This window comes from Centroberyx affinis, unplaced genomic scaffold, assembly GCF_046629955.1.
Source record: "Centroberyx affinis isolate AG114_WGS23_722 - 3 ecotype Tasmania unplaced genomic scaffold, CSIRO-AGI_Caff_v1 ptg000207l_1, whole genome shotgun sequence".
NCBI lineage: Eukaryota > Metazoa > Chordata > Actinopteri > Beryciformes > Berycidae > Centroberyx > Centroberyx affinis.
Genome location: NW_027278899.1, coordinates 1 through 20,992, shown reverse-complemented (window position 1 = coordinate 20,992; position 20,992 = coordinate 1). Strand labels below are relative to the sequence as shown.

General features: G+C 45.1%; 1 protein-coding gene across 1 annotated transcript in view; it reads right to left on the bottom strand.

Annotated features, from left to right (window-relative positions):
• Positions 1-2,979, bottom strand: part of LOC139661440 (endothelin-converting enzyme-like 1) — a 28,690-nt gene extending 25,711 nt beyond the window's left edge. The window contains exons 1-4 of the mRNA XM_071539860.1: positions 2,119-2,979; positions 1,454-1,522; positions 1,005-1,115; positions 832-924 (exon numbers count right to left, since the gene is read on the bottom strand). Coding sequence (XP_071395961.1) covers positions 832-924; positions 1,005-1,115; positions 1,454-1,522; positions 2,119-2,976 — 1,131 coding nt within the window. The 5' untranslated portion in view covers positions 2,977-2,979. The remainder of the gene's footprint in view (positions 1-831; positions 925-1,004; positions 1,116-1,453; positions 1,523-2,118) is intronic.
• Positions 2,980-20,992: the final 18,013 nt, after the last annotated feature.

Sequence of the window (20,992 nt, the reverse complement as noted above, 5' to 3'; positions counted from 1 at the left end):
CCTTCCTTCCTTCCTCCATCCATCCCTCCCTCGACCGTGAAATATCTCGAGGATTCTCCATCGTTTTTCCTGCCGCTGCTCTACAAAGTGCCTCCTCCTTTTCTTCTTTTCTCCCTTCTTCTCCTCCTCCTCTATACCTCCTGTCTCCCCGTCACTCCCTCTCTCTCTCTCTCTCTCCCTTCCGTCCTTCACCCCCCCCCCCCCCCCCGCACCGCACCCCACCCCACCCCCCCTCCTCCCGTTCCCCCGTGTCCCCTCATTTTCTCCTTCTCAATTCTCGTTTTCTCTCCACCTCCCTCTCTCATTCCCTCCCTCAATCTCCCCCCTGTCTACCCCCGCAGGGCGGACAGCTTCTCTGAGCCACGGAGGCCTCTCTGTCTGTGTGTGTGTGTGTGTGTGTGTGTGTGACTGACTGTGTGTGTGTGTGTGTGTGTGTGTGTGTAGAGCGCTTCGCCAGTCACGGAACCACCCCCCACCCACCCTCTCTCCCTCGGTGCGCTCACACACTCGTCACACTCCTTAAAATGCTCGGCTGGAGTTCAAATCTTAATCCATCACGTCTGCTTCTACCGAGAATACATTCACACGCGCACACACACACACACACACACACACACACACACACACACACACACACACACGCACACACACACAGACACACTTGCAAATGCACATCATGACAATCGAAATGACAGTACACACAGCACGCAGTGGCAATAGAAATGAAGTTGCCTTGACTGAAGCCTGTGAATGACGTGTATGTATATGTGCCCTGTGTGTGTGTGTGTGTGTGTGTGTGTGTGTGTGTGTGTGTGTGTGTACAGTACTCACATTGGGAGCAATGCGCTGTAGTTGTCTGAGGGTGATGCGGTTGTACATGGTGCTGATGTCCTTTCTTTGGTCATCATACTCTGACACAGTGATCTGGATAGAGGATGGAGGGGATGTTACTGAATGCAACACACACACACACCCACACACACACACAGATGTCATCCACTCACATTGGCCAGGCGGGTCTCCAGCTGTAGAATCTCCTTGGACTTCTGCGTGGCGTTGTGAGCTCCCAGCATGCTCAGCAAGCGCTCCATCAGGGCCTTGTAGGCCGCCAAGATCTGTGCACCGAGAGGGTCACGATTACATCATCAGTAATGGACAGGAGGAGGCCGCGGCACCATTAGTGCCGGCCGGCGGCGGGGTGACATGTGGCAAAGTGGACAGGATAACAAAAGCACAGTGGGTGACAACAGGAAAACAGGTGGATGGATGGAGAGACGAGTTGATAGAGGCACAGATGGGACGGAGGGGAGGAGAGAAGGAAGGAAGGAGGGAGGGAAGGTAGAATGGACAGAAGGAAGGCGTGAAGAAGGGAATGAAGGAGAGAGGGATGAAGGGAGAGAACGAAGGCGGGAGGAGGAGGGCGAGTTAAAGACGGAGGGAAAGAAGCATTTACCTTGACACTGTCCTCATCCTGACCCAGGTATAGGCTTCTTTCAGGTAGAGTGAGCCCCTCCTGATCGATCTACACACACACACACACACACACACACACACACACACACAGATTCAAAATCGCATAATCAAATCTTTTCTGGCATGTAAACACATTGTTAAGAGCAGTGGGCTGGTAGACATATGGTCAACAGATGCACATTCGAAGGATTTGTTAATATGTGCAATAACAAATGGCACACACAATGTAACACATGTAATACAGCCAATATTTCAAACAACGACTATCAAACATATGTTAGACGTGAGAATACAGTTAATACATAATGTCCACACTAGGGTAGATCAACATATTGTTTGCTGATACTGTATATCGGACTGATACTGGTCATTGATATGATGGAGGTTCCTTCCTGACCAGTTAGGGAGGATTTTCCTCAACAGTCTGTAAAAGCTGCAGTGAAACCTGCCTCACTCTGCCTGAAGGAGCTGCTAACACACCTAACAGAATTTCATTAGTATGACTTTAAGTGGAGAGTTTTAGTGTCCCATGATGGTCTGAATGCTGTTTCAGAGGCTTTTCCACCCTACCTACTTAAATACATACATTCACAAACTTCCACTCCACAGTCTCCCCGCCCCCAACACCCCCCCGCTCGTTCTCACCCTGATAGCGTTCCTGGAGGAGTTCTTGTCGTCCACGTTGACGGTGAGGGAGAAGAACACGGCGGTGCTGTACACCCCCTGGGTCCTGTACAGCAGCTCGTTGAAGTCCGGCCTCTGGGGGGCGCCCTCCGTCTCCCAGCCCGCACCTCCGGGAGGCGCCCCCACCAGGTCCCAGCCCCCGCAGCCGTCGATCACCTCGGTCATGGGGTCGGAGCCCAGCTTGTCGATCTCCTGGATGTTGACGCAGGACCGGTAGAACTCCTTCACCTTGCGTTCGGCCGAGTCGCGCCCGCGCCTCCGTATGGGCTCCAGCAGGAGGCGCCGCAGCTTCTCCTCGTTGTGCTCCCCGATGGCGGTGATGATGCCGTAGCTGAGCTTGTCCTCCGGGATGCCGTGACGCCTCAGCCACCCCCCGCAGGCGAAGGAGTAGAAGTCCTGGCAGGGCTGGATGGTCGGGTCGATGTTGGCCTGGACGAAGCGCGCCGCCCGCAGGAGGGAGCGCTTGCGCTGGCAGTCCTGCCGGCAGTGCGGGTCCTGCTGGGCCTCCAGGGAAATGTACTTGAGCGCCAGCATGCTGCCCAGGATGACGCACATCCCCGCCGCGAACACCAGCGCCGACAGGAGGCAGATCTCCCTCCGGCTCCAGCGGGGAAGCCCGCCGCTGTTGCCGACGCCGCTCAGATCTCGGTTTTTCCCGCCCGACCCGCCCCCGCCCCGGCCGCGCCCCACGTGGCGGTCCAGGCTGCCGCCCAGGTGGAGGGTCATGCCGTTGCTGAGGACGTCGCTGCTGTAGCGCCCGCCATATTTTACTTCCTGGAACTCGTCGTAGTGGGCGGTTAGCGAGTAGGTCTTCTCCATGGCAACAGGCTGTAGTTGCTGTTACTAGGTGAGAAGTCACTAGCAGAAGGGTGTAGGGAGGAAGGGATGTAAGAGGAGTGATTTCTGTATTCACAGTGCAGCCATGGTCTGCTTGTGCTGAGACAAAGAGAGGGAGCCCACTACAGGGCAAAAGGGGGAATGAAGTTCAAATGCCTTTGGGCTCCTTTAAGCGAAGTCCCCTTTATTCTTTCCAAATCAAAAGCCGGCAGAGAACCGTCGTGCATGTGTTACCTCTCGGGTCCTGCCTCCTCTCTCTCTCATCCTCTTTCCCTCTGGTCCCTCTCCATTCGTTCTCCTCTCGTCCCTCGCTCCAACCGGTCGTGGGTCACCTGTCGATATAAATAGCAATGAGGTAGGGGAGGGGCCGAGTAGGAGAGCGAAAGGAAATTGAAATCCGTGATTACAACAGTAGAGGATGACACAGGGACACCGTCTGTTTTGACACCCGCTTTTTTTTTTTGTGCTTTCTCTCAGTCTGTCGTTTACTGCCTGAAGCTGTTTGGATTGATCGGTGATAGCCATCCGTCAGTAAGACGATGTTACTGGGTGACTCATGGCTTATAGGGTGGATCGATGGAAACAAGAAAAGAGAGGTGAGGAGAGGATAGGAGCATGGGCCTCAACCGGGTATGGCAAGGTGACAAGACATAAGTCGCTAGAAATCCTTATATTCTATTCCTAGACTCTTCCAGACTGACAACTGACTCATTGGTCAGCTGACCCATTGTTTAAACCATGTGTGGGTGTTTCTTTGTTTTTACCCTTATGAAGTATCCTTATTAGCTCTTCTCTGCATTCTTCTTGATTAACAATTAGCTCATTGATCAACTGATTAAGTGTCTTTTCAATTGTGTCTCTGTTGCTCGCTACCACTGCTGATGAATGCTGTTTGAAGCTGCAGTGCGTAGGTTGCAGCAGCTTCTAACATGTTCTAGGCCATTTAACAAAGACTTTTAAACTTTTTTTGTGAATGCCTTAGAACTCCCTTTTTTCTGTGAGTACTTTGTTAAAGAGCGCCACTACAGTTCTATGTTTTCACACCGTTGAAGCACATCTTGTACTTTTTGCTTTGGCTAGAACTGGAAGCCACATTTAAAAAAGAAATCACTTCAGGGGAGCATTCAGGTCTGCAGTTTCCTCTAAGCTGATAGTTTGGTGATCTACATCTAATAATTTATCACATTGACCAAATAATATCTTGCCAGTCATCTTTGCCCCCGGAAATTTAGTCAATATACAAAGTCAAAATTTTGATGGTGAATTAGATTAGATGCAGGGACTTTGCCATAGCTTAGGGTTTAGTGAATTGATGCCCCTGGAAAGGAGAAGGGATGGGGAGAAAAATGATGAGGGAAATGCAAAAGAAAGGAGAGGAAAAAAGAGAGATGAAACAGCTTGAGAGAGCAGCAGCACTTACGTAGGGGAGGACGAGGTGTGAAGTTAAAAGTCGAAAAGGAGGGAAGAGGAGGCGCAGCCAGAAAGACAGAGGGCGAATCTGTCTATATGCATTTTCTCATCAAACCACACACACACACACACACACACACACACACCTACAGCGCAGCGAGCATCAGGTGATCCTCCATGGAGATTTTGAGGGAATAACAAGTGATCACATTACGAGCAGCTGCTAAATTCAAATCACATACGCACACATCCCGAAGTGTATTCATCCATACCTAGGGCTTTTAACACAAAGGCATATAACATACTGGATTCAGAACACGCACACACACACACACACACACACACACACACACACACACACACACACACACACACACAGTATCATAGCTGTCTGCCCTCTGCCTAACTCTTGTTGATCCATCCCACATGAGCTGCAGGCAATATCACAGGCTGCAGACAGAGTGACTGATAAATTGTTTTTGGGATGCCGTCTGAGTGTGAGTTTGCATGCTTTTGTGTGTGTGTGTGTGTGTGTGTGTGTGTGTGTGTGTTGTGTGCGTGTGTTTTCAGTGGCTGGACACAGTGAACTTGCTGAAAGCCTTGAAGGCGATCTGTGAAAATTGATCCCTGCTATCTCCTCTGAGAATAGCAAACTTCAGCACTGATGTCTTTAACAAGCTGTCCTCGACTTATGGGACTCGCGTGTATGCAGATCCAAGGCTGTGTGAGTGAACCAGAGGGAGGGAGGAGGAAAGAAAGAAAGAAAGAAAGAAAGAAAGACAATGAAAGAATTGCACATAGGCAAGCAACCACCAGAGAGAAAGGAACAGAAAAAGAAAGAAAAACAGACAAGCAACACAAGAAAGAAAGTGAGAAAGAAAGAAAGAAAGAGAATGAAAATAGGCAAGCAACCACAAGAGAGAAAGGAATAGAAAAAGAAAGACAGAAGAAGACAGACAAGCAACACAAGATAGTGAGTAAAAGAGAAAGAGAGAAAGAAAGAAAGTAAGAAAGACAGAAAGAAAGAAAGTAAATTACCACAAAAAAGAAAGAAAATCACATGGGCAAGCAACATGCATTGACTTGATGTTCTTTCATGAAACATCCCACAACAAAATAGAGGAGAAACGAGCATCACCTTTAAAAACAAGCAAAAGAAAGAGAGAAAGAGAGTTAAACGGAGAGAGACGGGAATGGGACTCTGTGGGAAGCGGTAATTAAAGTCTTGAGGGAGTGGGGGAAGAATGGATGGATGGATGGATGGATGGATGGACGGATGGATGGATGGTGGGGGGTTAGAGCATTGTGTTTTGCTAGGAGTGAGTGAGGGAAGGAAAGTGGAGGACGGTGTTTCTCAGTGACGTGTCATCATCCATCCATCCTATCATCCATCAACCCTCTGCCTGTTTGTCTCACACACACACACACACAAACACACACACACACACATTATTGCAAACATACAGTATTTATGGAAACGTTGATATCCAGTCAGTGTCTATCTGCATTTTGCATTTGTTCATACAAAAGCAAATACTTGTGTAGTTGCCTCCATATATTATAACGCAAATATTATTGGATTGCTGTTCAAAATATATGCATTCTGTCCATGCAACTTCTCTCTCTCTCTCTCTCTCTCTCTCTCTCTCTCTCTCTCTCTTTCAAACACACACATACACTTTCTCTCCTGTCAAAACTCCTTTAGCATTACAGTAAATTATGATACACACACTCACTCACTCACACACACCTATCACACTTGCAGTGGACAGACAGTGTATGGCTAATGGATTGGATCTTGTGGGTACCATCACTGGGAAAGGCATGCCTGATGAATGGCTATTTACCAAACATGACAGGGCCTAATATCTGAGAGTTATACTAATACTGCCGCGCACGCCACTCACACACTCCGCGCGTACACGCACGTGCACACACACACTTACAGAATGTGCATCAAAAGCACACCCCTGGTGATGCATAGCGCCTTGTCAGCTGTCAAGCATTTCCCATACATCATCCCTCCAGCAAAAGACAATCACTTATTCACTTATAGCAGGGGTTCTCAAAGTGGGGTCTGGGGACCCCCGGGGGTCCTGGAGAGGCTGCCAGGGGGGGAGAGACAGAGAGAGAGTTATTCAAACCAAATGATCCAAAGTACTTTTGACGCACAAAGCCGACTGCAGGCTTGGAAGGCTGGATCTTTCCTCTTGCTTCCCTAACCGCTCATAATAAATCCTCCAACAGGATCAATAGATAATCAATAGGCAGAGGCCTCCAAGGGGTCAGGTTCACATCAATGTTGTAAAGGCTTTGCAGTTGCATTACAGATTTCTCAGCATTCGCAGATGGCCCCATCATGTAGGTCCACTGGAGAATTAGCTGTGTGCAAACGGCTCAATATTTAATAACCTGGGCTACAAAAAGAGAGATATCTAAAAGAAAAAGAGAGCCATGGTGTGGGTGGGTCCAAGTAAAAGTGAATGGTTTGATCATGTGGATTTGTTTGGAGAATCAGGTTACTGTGACACACTGTAAACTGTCTTGTCAAGTCTGGTCTCCTGAAATTTTGTGAAATGAGCACAGTGTCTTAAAATGCAAATAATGTGCTCTGTGCACAGAAATTGAGAAAAATGTTTCCCCACCATGAAAGGATTACAAGGAGACATAACCAGAAACAGGTAGTAGTCTGACATTCATTGAACTAGCATGGTGGAGGTCAGATGGGTGTATACTTACCTGAACTCCAGCGACCCAGGGTCGTTGTGACATAATCATTTAGGGGTGAAGGAATGTAATTTTCACATAATTTGAGTCCACAACACATAGCTCCTTTGGTCCTAGTCGCTTTAGCTTAGTTCATTTAACCCTAGTTGTTTAGTACTAGCCTCTACTGCAAAGCACTGTGAAGTTGTAGCTTGAGAAGGTTCAGCTCAGTTAACCTGAACAAATGTGTGCTCCAAGTGAAAAGTGAGAGAAATATGTTTTCCCACCACGAAAGGATTATCTGAAAGAGGCACGATAGAAATAAGTAGTCTGACACTGAAATAAATAGCTTAAAATTCTAACTAACACAAAGAAGATTTCTACTGTGAGTTTTAATTTTTAGCTTAGGTTTTTGTTATTTAATCATGACCAAAACCTTTACTTAACCTTAACCAAAGTTGTTTTAGTTGCCCAAACTTAACTGTTAGCTAACCTTTTCACATGGCTATTGTCACATAATCTAATTTGTGGTGGAGGAATGTAATCTTCATCTTCAATTTGTGTCTACAACACATGGTCTGCGTTTCAGAATTCATACTCATTTCACAAAATTTTATGAGACCAGGTTGACGCTAACTTAGCAAAGCAACTAATGTGAACAGGCAGTTACTAGAAACTACTAGCTATAGCCACCTAACGTTAGCTAGTGTGCAAATCAGATGTGTAAACAATTGGATTGTAATAGTTAGCTAACCAGATATCATGGTTAGCGATCTAAAAAGCTGACATTATCTAAACACAAAATCGGTCAGATGTATCTGTGATGAAATGGTCAGTTCCCAGTCAAAAACAGCACAGAAATTAACCATGTCTATTAAGTACTGTTGATATAACCAAGTCGTGTAACTTTAGAAATGCAATCAACTGCTCTTAGCCATTGTTGCCAACAGCTGTGGACCACCAATATGGCTGCCAGAGGAAGTGTTGCCAACCCTCTTCCAAGGAAGGTAGTTTTTTGTGGTTCAAAAAGATTCCAAGTAGCAAAGTTTGTATATCATTATATTTGCTGCAGCTCCCACTCCCGGAGGCGAGGGGCTACACTGTGTATGGAAAGCACTGTGATCAGACCTCTTTGGATTTGACAAGCAAGTAGCTGAAATGTACATGCATCAGCATCACCTGTACCGATTTATCGCCAAATGCTTTGGCAGTCAACACGTGGTTCATGGTCCAATAAAATAGCTACCTTTGTCGCTAGTCACTTTTGAGAATAAAGTTGCGGGGAGGGGGGCTGAAAAGTCACGAAATCTAGCAACAAAGTCGCCAAGTTGGCAACAGTTGCCAGAGGGTATTTTACCAAGATCATGTTTTGAAGATAACCCAGTCAATTATAAAAATCTGGCCTACCTTCTGGTTCTGTAAAGTTTGGCATTATCACCATGCATCTCCTCAGGCAGTTTAGCCTCACAGAGTATAATGCATTATGCAGCGACTGATCTGTTTTAGACCTGAGTTGTTTTCCCCAAATACTAATCATTACAAAAATATTAATTTTCACTCTGGATGTTAACATCACTTTCCATAAATATGTAGGCTAATTTGATCCAAATACCCCTCAGATATTTTGAATGGAAGATATTTGCAACAGATAGCCATTAGCTCACAACTTTTCCATGAACACAAATTCACTGAGATTAAAATCTGGTCTGCATGTTCTCTCCGGTTTCTTCCCAGTCCAAAGACATACAGGTCATGTGAACTGAAGACTCTAATGTGAATTTGAGCGTGAGTGTTTGTGTGTCTATATAGCCCCTTTCACACATGCAGCCTGTTGTGTGAAAAGGAGCCGGTGTCGAAATGCCAGTAAATCAGTTCTGCCAATTTCACTGCTCAAGACGTCGTAACTTTACTAGTAAAGTTCTGTATCGACTGTTTGTGTGAACGATGCCGTAACATTAACGGCACGAGCAGCACAACCATCTGTTGTCAAACTGCAGGAGGGAAATACAACCGACTATACAACGGACTGCTGCTTTACTTTTTGACTAACATGTAGAATTGGACAGACAGAGATTAGCCCGTTGTGTTTTCAAACTGCAGTGACTCCAGCGGTTAAACGTAATTTCCATAAAATTACAACAGTGGAATTTAACGGTATTGCCAGTATTGTGTGAATTTTCCGGGTATCATGTGTGAAAGGGGCTTATGTGATTGTCCGTCTATGTGTCAGCTGTGTGATGGACTGATGACCTGTCCAGGGTGTTTCCCTGCCTTCCGCAATTATGCATGCAAGCATAGCCTCCAGCCCCCCATGTGACCCTGAGTAGGAATCAGCTGGTATGTAAAATGAATGAATGAATGAATTATTTTTGCTGCCGCACTACTACAACGTTTCGTGGAGCCCAGAAAGACAGGCTTTGTGGGAACTCTCTGCTTTTATCTCCTCTCAGGCGAGTTACGTCACCTGAAAGCCCTCTAGGAATGGGTTTATTATCCTCTAATCAAAGCGGTTACGCCGCCTGCCCCGACAGCTTCACGCCATTCAGCGGGTTCAGCGCAGGAGTCGCTCCCCTCGAGCCTTATCACCGGTCACCAGGGGCTGCAGTGGAGTGCTTCAGTGTGTTGTACGGGCTTCAGCATTGGACACGGAATCAGCTCTACACTCAAAACAAGAAAAAGGGTCCGATATAGTACCAGGAAAAGGTTGTTAGGCTTCTGCCATAGAGGAACCCCTTTTTGGTGCTATAAAGAACGATTTAAGTGTTGTATATTTATGGAATGTCCCATATCAGCAGCATTAATAGAACTTTTTAAGAACTACACTGGTTTCTTTATTCTTATTTCCATTTTTTTTATTGAGGGTTATTGAGTCATTACAGTTCTATAACCACTACCCTAACCAAAGACCCCTTGAAGAATCCTCCTTTTTCTGTGTACATCTGATCATAGACAATAGCTTGAGGATGACAGCTTCCCTAGACAGCCACTCAGACATGCCCAGCCTATGTACTGCATGTATGGAATCTCATCTCTCTCTCTCTCTCTCTCTCTCTCTCTCTCTCTCACACACACACACACACACACACACACACACACACACACACACACACACACACACACACACACACAGCTTGCATGGCTGCTATAACTCCATTAACCTGATGGGATAACTCCCTACCCTCGATACGTTCTGGAGAGACCGTTACACCGAACTCCATTAAAAAAAACTGCAAATTAAACGCCTCCTTGCTTATCAAACGTGCACAGCGCCCACAGCATTACTAAAGACCTTTCACGAATCGTTAGGCTCTTCTGGTAAATTCGGGAGACAAGTCACCCGCCAAGTAGCACTTTATTACAGTACAGTCTCAATAATTAGACCTGGTTTCCACCGCCCTCCACGATGTCATACTTTGGAGGAAGATTGTGGGAATGGGATCGGCGAGCCAATTATAAAAGTTACATTTTTGTTGAAATAAGCGCCGCTTGATGGGTTGGAAATATGCCGAATATAATAGTGGATCCTACCGATTCGTTAAAGGTCTTAAGTCATGTTCTACGAGGTGTGTCTGTTTGCCGATAGGCAAAGCAGCCTTAAATTGCCAAGATTTTAAACTGAGTTTGGTATAATTCTTCTCAGAGCGCGGCACGTATCCGGGCTAAGGTAGACGGAGCAATGGAGCAGACAGGCTAGGCTGGGGGTGTCGGAGTCAATATAGAGAGCAGTTAAGCAAAGTGTAATTTAATTCAAACTTTTTTACGGCTAGCCTACACGACAGAGCAAAAACTCTTGGTGCGTGAAGGCGCATACTTTACTGTACTGTGGGTGTAAAAAAGTGGGCAGACCCACGCGTGTAGGCTATACAAATAATAATTACTTACACTTACAGCCTAGCCTATATTCAATTCTGGCGAGTGGTGAGTTCAGGTGAGATAAGATAAACTTTATTGTCCCTGCAGGGAAATGTGTCTTGGACATCGTGGACATCAGCAGCACCAAGCACATAAAAACAGCACATGAACGGCAGCAAACAGCAGCCTATATAACATCATCCACCCGTCACCACGGGACAGATAGACACAGTATAGGCTACACCCAAGCAATTAGATAAAGACACAACATCCACACAAAGTGGTGAAAAAAAATCAGTCCACTGTCGTTCAGCAGTCATTCAAAGTAATTCCCATCCGACAGATAGTGTCACCGCATCCATCCAATTTATATTCTCCCCATTCTTTATGTTCTGACAGTTCACCGACAGGAGCATCTAATACCATTTGCCACCAAAACTTCTAAACCAGCTCATATCGACTATCGGCTATTTCCAGGGATAAAGTAGAGCAATGCCCGATGACAGAGAGAATATTAGGCTACTATTAATTCGGCCATTATGACAAGTCAGCAAACTATCAGTTTAGAAGGGACATTGGTCCTGATTGCGCCCCTGGTGTTTTAAGATGTGGCTTCCAAATAAAATTCGGTCAAGTTTTGCTTTATTTTTGCTCTCTGTTGTAATGATACAAAAAAATAACTAAAGGATCGAATTTGGGCTAAGCAAGTGCCCATACCTTGACATACCCATCTGACGCCCAGGCTGAGGGAAAACCAGCTTTACTGCCTCTTCAATAAGCTCGTCCATAGAGAAACATATAGATAGCACCAGAGTGGAGAAAACTTACCTGTGGTAGGTAAATAAAAAAAAGTCTCCGTTGGGAATGTAAGGCTCTCTCTGTGTGGAGGTGGAGGAGATCCGCTGACGGTCGGACTGGGTTATGTGGTCCAACCCCCCCTGGAGGACGACGGCTGGTCGCCAGGCTGCAGACCGGGATCCGAGCAGCTTTCTGCCGCTGCTGCAGCTGACAGCCTCCGATGTATGGAGCAGAGAGAGAGAGAGAGAGAGAGAGAGTGAGGGAGAGAGAGAGAGAGAGAGAGAGAGAGAGGGAGAGAGGGAGAGAGAGAGGGGATAGGGGGATCCATCATTAACAAGGTAGTGCGCGCGCATGCACACACACACACACACACACACACACACACGCACGCGCACAGTCATACAATACAAGTGGAGCAGATGTTTATCGTTATGTACGCTACTTATGTATTCTCATTTTTCCTCTCAATTGTCATATATTTCATACACACTGATATTTTTAGTGCTGATTTCATACTGCACGTCTCATATTTCTTGGTATATTCTCACACATTTTTCATTTCTTTTTACTTGACTTCAGTGTGCTGCTATTTTACACACCCTCTTAGTGTTGAAATCCATATCTTTCCATACTTTTCTACTCAACATGTTGTTATTGTCAGCTGCATTATTTCTAAATACTCCTTATATGCTATTCTTATGTTTGTTTGTTGTCTGCTGTATCCTCTTACTGATTGTTGCTGCAAGACCTAATTTTCCCCACAGGGATCATTACGTTTATCTCATTTTATCTCATATCTTACCATAGTTACTTATTTTTTTATTCAATTATTCAAATTAGATGCTTTGGCAATACTGTTCATCTCACATTCATGCCAATTAAGCAAAGTGAATTGAAACTGAGAGTCTTTTGATGCTCTTTAAGTAAACGTCTCACTTAAAATTCACTGGAAAGAAGGAACCCCCCCCCCCCACACACACACACACACACACACACACACAATTCTGCACCCTCATGCATCAAAAAAGACAAAATCTAACATTATCCATATCCTAAACCTCACAGTAAATAGAAATGATACATATTATACCTACATATCTACATACAGGGAGGGCATTATAATTACTAGAATGGAATAGTTGAGTTGTTATTGCATGTTTATCCTGTTGTTGCTGACACTGATATCCATTGATTTGAACTGAATCACTACAAGTCATCTGTTAATGTTTATAATATTATCTCAGTTGATACTGTTTTGCTTTGGCATCACACTGTAGGTGTCTTTCCCTGCCATGCCAATAAAGCAGATTTGAATTCAATATAAGCAGTCACCCCAGCGCAGAGAGAGAGAGAGGGCATTAACCCCGTCCCAAATGAGTGAGTCTATTCCACTGATTGATATTATTGGGCTGCAACATTTTGTGGAATTACCACATCAGAAAGTCTATTTTAATAAATCTTCCGGTCTAAATAGCCGCTAAACATTAGCTATGGAAACATTAATCTCCTCGTAGCCTGAAAGTCATACAAACCAAAGCCATCAAACCAAAAGGTTGACTAATATTATTATGCAAATCAGTAGAGTAGCTAACTGGCCATTTCATTACCTCCATTGTTCATTGAGAAGAAAAGCTTATGGAGGGAAAGTGTGTCAGCTGATATTTAGTTTGCTCTCTGAGAGGCTGGGTTTGCCAACTCATCATCAGATAGGAATACTTTAGCCACGGATGCTGATATTCTAGAACTGTGCTTGATTGAGTAATAAGTTTATAAAATGCCAGTTACACACCATTTAAAGAATAAAAAAAGTATGTAAATGTTCAAGAAATCTTTATTTTTCTAATAAATAATACTGAAATGTTGCTTTTCCACCTAGGAACATTGAACAGTAGCTAAACAAAGCGACACATAAGTAATGGGTGGGGATTTTTGGTGAGTGCATTAATATTTAAATGAACTCTTATGCTGTCACTGGTGTGTTTATATTATAATATAATCATTAATATTTAAATTAGGCCTAAATGTTGTGACGTTCCTGTCAAGTTTATTTCTATAGCCCTTCATCACAAGCCTGTCTCAGAGGACTTTACAGAGAATGAGCACGCCTTATTAGAAAACCTTATTAGGAGAGAAATGGAAGAAACCTTGGGTGGGCCACTTCAAAGCGGGATCCCCCACCAGGACAGCTGAGCGTGCAATAAGTGCCGGGACAAAACCATAAAATGGACAATGACAGTGAGATAAGAAAGTTATTGGATATTTTGCTTCAAATGTGACTCAGCCCGTCAGAAATGAGGTGCGGAATGCAATTTCTAATGAATTAGCAGCTCATAATCTCAGGGTAGACTATACGTGTGACGAGCCAATTTTAGTTTTGAAAAGTTGTTTTTAAACAGTGATCAACTAGGCTGTAATGCAAAATAATGGCATCACATCCATCACACCCTAGTCCTATGAGTAATACAGAAATTTAGCTCATTGACTGTTATGGTAAAATGTGAATTCCATCTAAGGGATTCACATAAGGGGGGGTTATTTCTTGCAGGGGAGGGGGTTGTAAATTCATAGCATATATCATAATAAATAGCATCAAAGTAAGGAGGTTATATGAACATAGGACCATTTAACAGGGGAAAAAATGCATAAATTCATGTTTTTTGTTTAATTGATGGTTGTTTGCCTCATGGTGATCTACATACTAACCGCAGGTCACACTTAACCCACCTTTTCATTTCCTCCACCTCACTGGGGATAAGTTTTTGCTTCCTTTCTCCTATGGATGTGATTGCCTTAGCTAATTTGCTGTTAGCTGGGGGCCATTTTATCCCGCTCTATCCGACGGCTCCTGAGCTCATTTCGCTAACAGGTAACAACAGCGGAGGAAACGAGGCAAACCGGGCACGCTGGCCTATAATCCGGCTCAGTGAACCAGTGGATTTGGGTAGAACTGTCAGCTCGCACAGAAAAACAGGACACTTGGCAGAATTATGCTGCTACACTCTCGGCCTACAGACCCAGAATTATAACGATTGCCCCAGCAGACCGTAAGGGTGGGGGGTGGGGGAGGGTGTGGGGGGGGGAGAAATCCTCACGGACCGGGGGGGACGCCAATGGTGAGCAGATGAGCCGGGATCGATGTCGGGGTTTGACGAAGGAGGGAGGAGGAGGGGGAGGGGGAGGGGGAGGGGGGGGGGGCGCATGGATGAGCGGCGTCGCAGTCCCCCAGCGCTTTTATTCATCCCCACTTTTATTAGAGTGTTATTTACACACCTGCTGCCACAGGGAGAGGCAAGGAAACTCTCTCTCTCTCTCTCGCTCTCCTTCTCTCTCTCTCTCTCTCTCTCTCTCTCTCACATGCGCACACAAACGACAAAGCCACGAGCAAACACACACGTCTGCGCTAACTTCCCCAAATACTTCCGCTTGATAGAAGTCTATGAGCCGCAGACTACAAGTCTATTTTTGAGCGTCTAAAAATATCCAATTTTTGTCCTGGTTCACTTGCGTCACCGAGGTCCCCCGGTGTAGCAATCGTCTCACAAAGGAAGCCGAGCCGGAGACAGAGATGATGTGCCTAAATTATATAGGAGGTGCGTATTGATTTAATGAGAACGTATTAGCCTGTTATTTCTCTGTGTGACCGGTGATGTATACCCCCACCTTCCTCGGGACCGGGGTAATAGAATCAGCGAGGTAGCCTCCAGGTAGCTCCCGGGTTTAAAGATGGATGGCGTCGGCTGGTGTGCCCGGCCTAAAAGGTGCAACAACTTCGATAAGAGGAGAGGAGGAAGAGGAGGAGGAGGAGGAGGAGGAGGAAAGGATGCATTTCCTCCTGTCTGTTCAGCACCTGAGCCTGACCCTGCCCCATGTCTCTGCCCCCCCTCTGTCACCCGCTCAGACAGACTAATGGGGGAGAGGGGAGCGCCATTTATATTTCTCACCCCCCACCAGCACCCTACCTCATCTGTCTGAAAGGCCTACTGCCCCCTGGGATGGTGAAATTGGTGTGTGTGTGTGTGTGTGTCCTTATACTTCTATCCCTATGAGGACCAAGTGTTCAGGGCTAAAGTACTAGCATTGTAAAACATCAATATATCAGTGTCAACTTAATTGACACCTTACTGTAAACCAATGAGACCGTTGTTCCATGTATGCTTGTTTTGAAAAGCAAGAAGAAGGATAAAGGCCGATAACAATAAACCTTGATAATGGCGAATATGCATTCTGGTGAGGTAAGCTAACCTAACTAAGCTAAGCTAACTAAGCTAAGTTAGAGAAATTAAGACCACATTGCCCATAAAACCTTGTTGGTTTATATCTCAAAGTGGATGTTCCTAACAAAAAAGCTTTAGCTCCGTTTACGCTGGAAGAACAGCGCCCTCTTCCTGTTTTGTGCCATAAAGTAATCTCCCTTTGTGCTGTAAAGCAATAACGCAAATTTCCCGCCAAATTTGATCTGGTAGTACACAATGTAAAATGCAGTGTAGAGGCCAGTAGAGACTGCCAGTCTTCTCAGTGATAGTCTTGTCTGTTTATGGTAATTATGTAGTACAAGATTTTTTGATGTTCCGTGAAGCATGAATCAGCTTTAAAGGTCAAGGTATAGGGTTAGGGCTCAATGTGGTCAATGGAAGGTCTTCACAAGTATAGTAATACAAACAAAAAGTGTGTGTCAGATTAATTTGCTCATCCTCAACTTTTTTGTTCACCATAAAAACCTCCAAATAAATGCCTGGTTTAAAAAAAAAAAAAAAGCCTGGGATATTAACTGTAATTTCCTACTAACTAACTCTCAGTTTTTCCAGTGTAGCTGTTGATCGGCCAACAGTAGCAGACTGGTTATACTGGGCAGCTTCTAAGTGTGAAAGTGTCTAACTGTATGAATGTGAAGCGGGGCCATACTGAGAATGAGCATGCGTAAAAAAAAAAAAAAAGGAACTCTCATACATGCTTTAAACGTGTGTGACAAGCCGTGTTATTATCATGTCCTCCTGGCAGTGGTATTATATTGGTTTAATTGGAGACATTGCACAGATATAATGAGGATACGTTACTATGGGTTTGTGCTCAGACTCACAGTGTAAGTTATTCAACTTCAGGTTTGATGTTCAGATAAAATAAAAGCCTGTCTCCAATAATGGTGTTTTTCCAATAACCTCAGTAATTATCTGCACAAATATTGGAAGTTCTACAGTATGCCCATGTGTCCCCATGCTAGTGTATGTGTGTTTTATTACTAAACTGTAGGCTGGCTCTAAATAAGAGAGCAGTACTTGTGCATATGGGTGATGCCAAGTCCCCTTCAGTTCATTCAATTTAAAATGTAATTGGAAACTCTATGTCATTCGCTAATGCTGACAGAGAATGCATTCTTAATGATGTCATTATAGATCAAAAATAAGAACCGTTTTGTGGTGGAAGTTTTGCACAAATTCTAAGTAAAATTCAATTTCTGATTTAATTTAATTGAAACTGAATTGAGCCCAATCCAAGTGTGTGTGTGTGTGTGTGTGTGTATCCAGCCAGACTTCTGAGACGTTTCTGTGACTGATAAAAATTGAAATGAAGTGTAATGAATACGGACAGGAACTTGGCTCTCGTTCCTTCCTCCTCCTGCTCTTCGTTTTCCCTATCCTCTCTCTTCTTCTTCTGATCCTTTCCTTCCTTCCTCCTCCTCCGCCTCCTCTTCCTCTTTCTCCACATACCTCCTGTACTTTGATTCTCGGGCCCAGCTTGCTTGGGACAGTTCTATGTTCCAGTCAAACAGAGGAAAACAGATTCCTGGGGCGTCTTTGCTTCATTTCATCATTAACATCTACGGGGATTTTTCCCCACAGGACCCCTAAATGTTGTGCCGACTTTGACGAAAAAAAAAAGTGAAATTAGAAAATATGTTCCTAAAAGTCTCCTCAAGGACCTCTGGAAATCCTTGAACCCCAGTTTAAGAACCGCTGCTATAAACAATCTGCAAAAACAAGAACCTCAAAATACCATGCTGGCACGTCTCCCATGATTCACAGCTGCACTGTTCAATAATTGCGTAATTAACCATTTTTCTGAGGGATTTTCAAGGCTTCTGAACACTTGGGCTGCGATGCAAATACACACACAACTGCGCGGCTACGCACACAGCTGTGCATTCGTTTGCCGTGCGCTCTGCACACACACACATACACACACGCACACATGCAATTACACTTCTACAATAACCAAGGACTGATGAAAAGCGCCACAAACTGCCGCAAAAGAATGACCCTCTCTACGGAGCCTTGAAATACTTTTTGTTGCGCTCACAGACCAAGGCTCTTATATAAAACCAATAATAATGTCCCTTCTTTTGCCCCCCCAATCCCTCCATCTTTTTTTACTTCTTTAGTCTCAAGTGTCAGAAATCCCATTACAGTAATTAAGTCAGCAGACCCTCAAAGAGCTCTCCTTCAAACCCTGCAGTTACACAGCCAGGGAGGCAGGCATGGAGGGGGAGAGATACGGTTGGAGGGATAGAGATGGATGGAATGAGAGAGAGATGGGGATAGAGTGTAGGGGAGAAGGGGATGGGGATGGAGGGAGAGGCAGAGCAAAATACACTCTACAGCACACAGGAAAAACTGGAAGCGAAAAGACAGAGAGCGGCTTAAAGCTGCTACATTTAGCATTTTAACATCAATAAATCATTGCTGCATTCATTTTGAGACATTAGCGTAATTACCATAAACAAACGATTGGCAGCATCTACCGCTCTACACCGCACTTTTGGAAATCGGCTGGATTGCTTTATGGCACAAAACTGGAGGAGGGCGCTGTTCTTCCAGAATGGAGCTAAAGCTTTCAGAGTTTCTGGCAGATGGTGGAAGGAGTGAAAGAACGATGGAAAAATCACTTCCAACATGTTTATCCTTCAATCAAGCCAAAGAGAAAACCTTTGACTGATATAGCAAGCACCAAAAACACTCACATTTTCCAGCATCTCTCGGAGCCTTACCAAGACCAGGCTGTTTCTGTTGCTGTGTCTTTAAGGCTCATTAATATTAACGACCCCTCTGTTCTGACTGGCTAAACGTCTCAAGAGTGAAACGTCAGACACCGTGGCCCAGCAGCTACAGGTAGGGAAAACTCCCCGGTGATAAACAATGACAACCGCTCAACGGCTTTGAAAAAAACACTTTGTTAGTCTATTATTTCTGACAAAAATGATAATGAGCGAACCTTTGTGATGCCACAAAGTTACAGAAGTCCAAGAGGCTCGCTTTTCTAATATGGATTGTGTGGATTAGGTTGGCGACTGTGCGTTTTGATACTTTCACCATGTTTAGATAGCACGTCCAACTCCTTTATAATCACAGATTGAAGGGAAATCCTGTTTTACACCATATGGGACCTTTAAAGGGAACAGATTAAAATGTGAGGACAACAAAGAAATGTAAGGATGGGAGAAAGGGAGCAAGAAAAGCAGAAAGAAAAGCAGAAAGGACGACAAACGAGGGAGAATGGGATGTGGAGAAAGCATGAAACAACAGGAAACACATGATGTAACTGAATGATGGGCGGTGGCAGTCTGATCTGCCTGAGAAGAACCAAGGCTTTCTCCCCTCCTTAAAAGCAGTTACAGGCAATGTGCCCTTGAGCAAGGCACTTAACCAGCCCACTGCTCTGCTCAATGACTAGTGTTGGATGGTAATGTATTTATTCATTTATTTATCTATTCGTGTATTTATTTATTATTTATCTATTTATACATTCATTTATTTCATGATTTCCAGTTAAAAGTATAAAATTAGGCTCTTCGCCCAATTCCCCCACAGGGATCATTAAAGTTTAATCTTGTCTTAGTCATCGTCCTCTCACAGGCATAGATGAGAAAAGGCGGAGAAGTTGACTTTACCCTGGTGGAAACATTCCTGCTTTGATTTTATCCAGCAGAAGGACAACAAGAATATGGGACATCAATACTGTTTGGGGTTCTGATCATTCACAGGCGAGGTCATTGTGAAACTGTGATGGTCAAGCCGTCTCATTTGTGATTACTACAGCAGAATAAAATGAAGCTAATATCACCATTCATTTATCTGCCTCACGATACGTATCGTCACATTTTTGTATCGCGATATATTGAATCTCGATATATCGTCCCATCCCTAGTAACTGTGAGTGTTAAGGGTGGTGCTGCCAAAATAGACCGAGTGCCCTCTGTCCAACCTAAGCTAGATAAACGAAGGGAACGGAAAAAAAAAAAAAAAAAACATACAGGGATTGGAGCTGAAGGGTGAAGTGGTGGTGTGACTAGGCAGGCCGCGGACCGGATTAGCGACCCGCAACCTGAATACCGAGAGAAAGACGTGCGAACAGGAGGGAGGGATGGGAAAAGGACAGGTGTCAGGGCCCCATGATAAAGGGCTGGCAGGAGAGGAGTTATGGACACTGAGGAAGGGGGGGGCGGTGGGGTGGTGGAGGGATGGGGAAGAGGAGGAGGAGGAGGAGGAGGAGATGGAGAGGGTTGGAAATTCAGTGCCAGCGTCGCTTAGTGCTGTCCTCCTTCATTGATATTCTGAGCCGGTTCGCTGATACCCCCCCTTTCTCCTCCTCCTCCTCCTCCTCTTCCTCTCTTTTTCTACCGAGAGTGATGTCATCCCTATATGGATCCTTTGGTCAGATGCCACCGTCGCTTACATCTCCGTCGCTGTCACTATCTGCACACACACACACACACTTAGCCCCGCCGCGACCTACATCTTAATGCACATTTGCTGCAAAGGACACGAATACATCTGCAGCATTAGATGGGAGGGACTCAGTACAGAATGTCATCCCAGGCCAGAGTGGCAATCTAGCTATAGTTACACTGTGGTCGCGGATCTATTGGAGGTATAAGAGCTTTACAGCTTGTTTTGGTTGGCTGGCCGCACCGCCCGGGGGGCCCCGCCACCGCCGCCGGAGAGGAGCGCTCCATTTTAATATCTCAGAGTGGTTACAGTGGTGACCCTCCACTTCAGGGCGGGGCTGTAAATCACGATGAATCATTATAAAAACCGTGGCGGGGGGTAGAAGGTGGTGCGTGTGTGTGTGTTCTAAACAAAAAAAAAAAAAGCAGGCTGTGGAGGGTTAATGTGTGTGTGTGTGTGTTGTGTGTGTGAGTGGCTGGGGAAGGTGGGATGCTGAAGGCGTCTGCCATCCCGCTTTCAGTTTAATTACCAGGCGGACCACCAGGAGACGCGCGCCTGTGCCAATAAGCAAA